Below are 3,870 nucleotides of genomic sequence, written 5' to 3'. Positions count from 1 at the left end.
GCTGAATCATGAGGAATTTTCCCTAATCTTCGAAAGTATCAAGATGTCTCTTCAAAATGTGAGATCCTTCCATTTAGTTGTTCGCAATGTGGGTAGAATTTTGAGTTCAGATTTGAAGAGCGGAATCTTCTCGAAGATACATGTTATATTAGCTATATTAGGTCATGAACATGGGCAACCGGGATCCTCTACACCAATCACCTATTGAACTATGAAAGAGGGGAGCTGATATTTGTATATGCACATTGTGCAAGGAACACTGATTATCTGGTGGTGTTTATTATGGTCTCCGAATGCCTTACTTGGGCTGAACTCCTTGGATGTTTTGGTGTTTTTGAGGTAAATTTTTTAACACCATTTAGGTTTTTTGGGATGTAGTATATTTCTATATAGTTAGGTATGTAGGTTTCATCTTCGGAGGTGGACTCCTTTTATGCATTGTAATCTTGAGCTAGGAATGTAGGTTGGAGGTTTTCTTAGATGGTTCTTTCCTCCACAAGCTCTTGAACCAATTTACTATTATAATAAATACATTCGTAAGATTGAAAGTAATAAAATGGGTTGGTAAGATTGTAGAATTTAGCACATAGAATTCCATTTCTAATCAAACCCTAATCTAAAGTTTAGTTTATTAAGATAATTAATTTTTATTTTTAATACAATAAATAAATCCTATTTAATTTTTTATTAATTTTAAAAGATAATAATACATAATTTGAATAGAAAGACGCGTGATAAAAGACACACCTTCAACCCAAAATGGTTAAAAACACACCGAATGGAAGCAGCATGTAGGGCCAAAGTAAACCTAAATTCTCAAATGCGGGTCCATCATGACTGGAAAATGAAAACATTAGTATGCGTCGGCCTACATTTCCACAATAAGTGCTGATATACTCCATAAACATTGTCAAGGCATTCCAAATTGTAGAGGCCGGTTTTCCTGCAATAGGGTTTGCTATTTTCTTAGTTGGAGAAGAAGATGGGAAACAAATCCAGCAGAATACCAGATGTTTCCAAGGAAGTGCATATTTTGATGGTGGGTCTTGATTCTGCAGGGAAAACTACAATCCTATACAAGTTAAACCTTGATGAAGTTGTTCAGACCATTCCCACAGTGGGGTTCAATGTGGAGACAGTGAAGCACAAGAATGTTACCTTCGTTGTGTGTGATGTTGGGAGCCAGGAAAATATCAGGCCCCTCTGGAAGGAATACATTGGGCATTCCAAGTGCGTTATTTTTGTTGTAGACAGTGATGACAGGGAGCGTATTAGTGAGGCAAAAGATGTGTTGCACAATTTACTGAAAGAGAAAGAGCTGAGAGATGCTGCTGTTGTTGTGTTTGCAAACAAGAATGATTTTCCCAATGCAAAGAGTGTTTTAGAGATCACAGAGGAGCTTGAAATGTCTTCTTTAACTCAACGCCATTGGCATGTTCAGAGCTCCTGTGCTACTTCTGGTGATGGTCTCTATGAAGGCTTGGATTGGCTTTCTAACAATGTGTAGACATGTTTGAAGCTTACATGAATATACAAGGAAGGTGGGTTTTGTTCAAAAGTTTATGTAATGTTGATCGATTTTATCTTTATTATTTTCTTTATTTTCTCTTATCATTCTATGATAGATCACAGAGAGTGTGATCAAGATCTATAACCATTTACGCAATCAAGTTCAGAAATAGCATATGATTCATTCAAGCAATCAAATCCAAAAACAGCATACAAACAAACTTGAATTCGTTAGTTCTTAGATTATAAGAATTTGATGATGTATCAGAAAATATGATCTGATCAAATGTTGATGAAAAACAAACTCGAATTTGTTGCAAGCATTTTATGTTTAATAATAAGTTTACATAAATGATTTAGGTTTTTAAATACAAACAATTAACGGAGGGCACATAGGAATACGATATACTGAAATGAGTGCTAGGAGAGTTTGAAATTGGACACCCTAAATAAAGATGTATAATTTATGATGCCAAATGTTATACAAAGTTTACATATGATCAATCTCTTGCAATCTTAAGTCAAACACAAAGAGAATCGATAAATAAAATCAAGAAAAAAGATTCAAAAGTAGTGTTTATCATCCAATAGTTAATACATGATTTCGCCCCCCCCCCCCCACCCCCACAAATTGCTCCAACTACAAAACAAGAACAAGATTTGTTGTAGAATGAATATTTGGAAGCCTAGAAAGTGAAAACAATTAAAATTCATATTTTTTGAAGAGATGATGAAAATGTATCCAAGGAAGAATCTGAACCATAAGTAAAATGCAATTTTTTTTATTACAAAACAAACAGGTTTTGAAGGGACCCAAAATCCTTTAATAGGGAACTACATCAAAAAATTGCATAAAGATAAATAGTTCCACTGTAGCTGTAAACATGACAAGAAACTAGTACAAAACCAAAATCTAGGAAAGAGACAACAAAAGGATAGAAACTAGTACAAGTTCTTAAGGGCCTCAATGGCCTCTATTTCCAACCGAGTCATGTTCAATGCAATCTTCTTCATCTCCTAAATGTCCTGATTAACAGATTTGTTTTTTAGGTTAGCCCTTGTTCTCTTTCACGGTCCCAATGTATCCTTAAAATTTTTATCCAGCAACTCCACATCCACTGTAGCACCTTCCTAGTGGTTGGCTTCCATCTTTCCAACCATGGTATTTATACTCTCAGTCGAGCTCTTAACCACTTTGTGACTGAAGGTAACTAGAGATATCAAGTTTTCATTAACTTTTCAAACTTTGTTTTCCATCTTACTCAATCTTCCTTTGAAATATTTCTTGAGTTTTTTCTCCAATTGAGAAATCCTATAGTCATAATCTTTCTTCATATCACTGATTTTATCCATAGTCTTCTACATTGAATCCATCATTGCCTTTCTATGATCCACCGTCCATTGTTCATTAGTTTGAGAGTCTTGTTTATTTCTAATAGCCCTCATTTTCATATTGGTATCTTTAATTTCTTGAAAGGCTCATTTAAACATCATGAAATTATCAACATTCATATCATGGGCTACAACCATAACATCATCAAGATTCTCCCTTTCCATATTCAAAAAAGAGGAATTGGCATTGAGCACTTTTAGGAAGGTGGGTCTACCACTTCGGCTTCACACCTGAACAAATTTGTCTGGGAGTGATTGATGAGAAGATAGGGAATCAGAATGTGATGTGGACATAGGGGATGATCTGCCCCATTTATCTTGGTGGCCACTCTTTGAAGGAGACCCAAAATCAGAGTTTGAACCTTCCAAATCTATGTTTCATTCTTCTTCATTCGAGGAAATATTGATATGATCCCCTTCCTCAGAATCACTCAAAGCTTCAAGAACCCCAACCGAGGGGGAGGGTAGGGTTTTTATGTATTCATGAATGAGGAAAAGAAAACCACCATACAAATAGGGGAATTTTTTTTTTTACGGTCCTTTATGCTAGCATTAAGCGAAAACCATCAGATAGAAGGGGAAATAAATTTTCTCTTTATGCCTAAAATGATTAAGCAACACAAAATGATGCTCGTAGGCCCTAGTAATCTATCATCTAGGGTTACATACTTCATCAAAACCACCAAAACAAAGTGCTAAATGGATTTGATGATACCCGTATTGTAGATGCTTTTATCGAATTTCGCAAGCTTAGCCCTTTCCTTCTTGTTTCTGAGAAATTTCTTGACTGCAACATCCACCATTTTCCTATCCCTATAATACTTCACCCCTTCCATAGAAAAACCCCTGACTTGAGCAATAAGTTTCTCATCAATATCAACCGTTATGCCTTCAATTTTAATTTTTCCATCCTTTAAACCTTTAACAAATTTCTTAGTCACATTTGCATGGACACCGTTTAATCTTTCG

General features: G+C 35.3%; 1 protein-coding gene across 1 annotated transcript; it reads left to right on the top strand.

Moving 5' to 3' along the window:
• The first annotated feature begins 1,021 nt into the window (after nucleotides 1-1,021).
• Nucleotides 1,022-1,507, top strand: LOC131034659 (ADP-ribosylation factor 1-like). The gene has a single exon (XM_057966229.1). It carries the CDS (start codon nucleotides 1,037-1,039, stop codon nucleotides 1,505-1,507), a length of 471 nt encoding a protein of 156 aa, XP_057822212.1. The 5' UTR covers nucleotides 1,022-1,036.
• Nucleotides 1,508-3,870: the final 2,363 nt, after the last annotated feature.

The sequence above is a fragment of the Cryptomeria japonica genome, chromosome 5 (assembly GCF_030272615.1).
Source record: "Cryptomeria japonica chromosome 5, Sugi_1.0, whole genome shotgun sequence".
NCBI lineage: Eukaryota > Viridiplantae > Streptophyta > Pinopsida > Cupressales > Cupressaceae > Cryptomeria > Cryptomeria japonica.
This window is presented reverse-complemented; position numbering and strand designations above follow the sequence as displayed.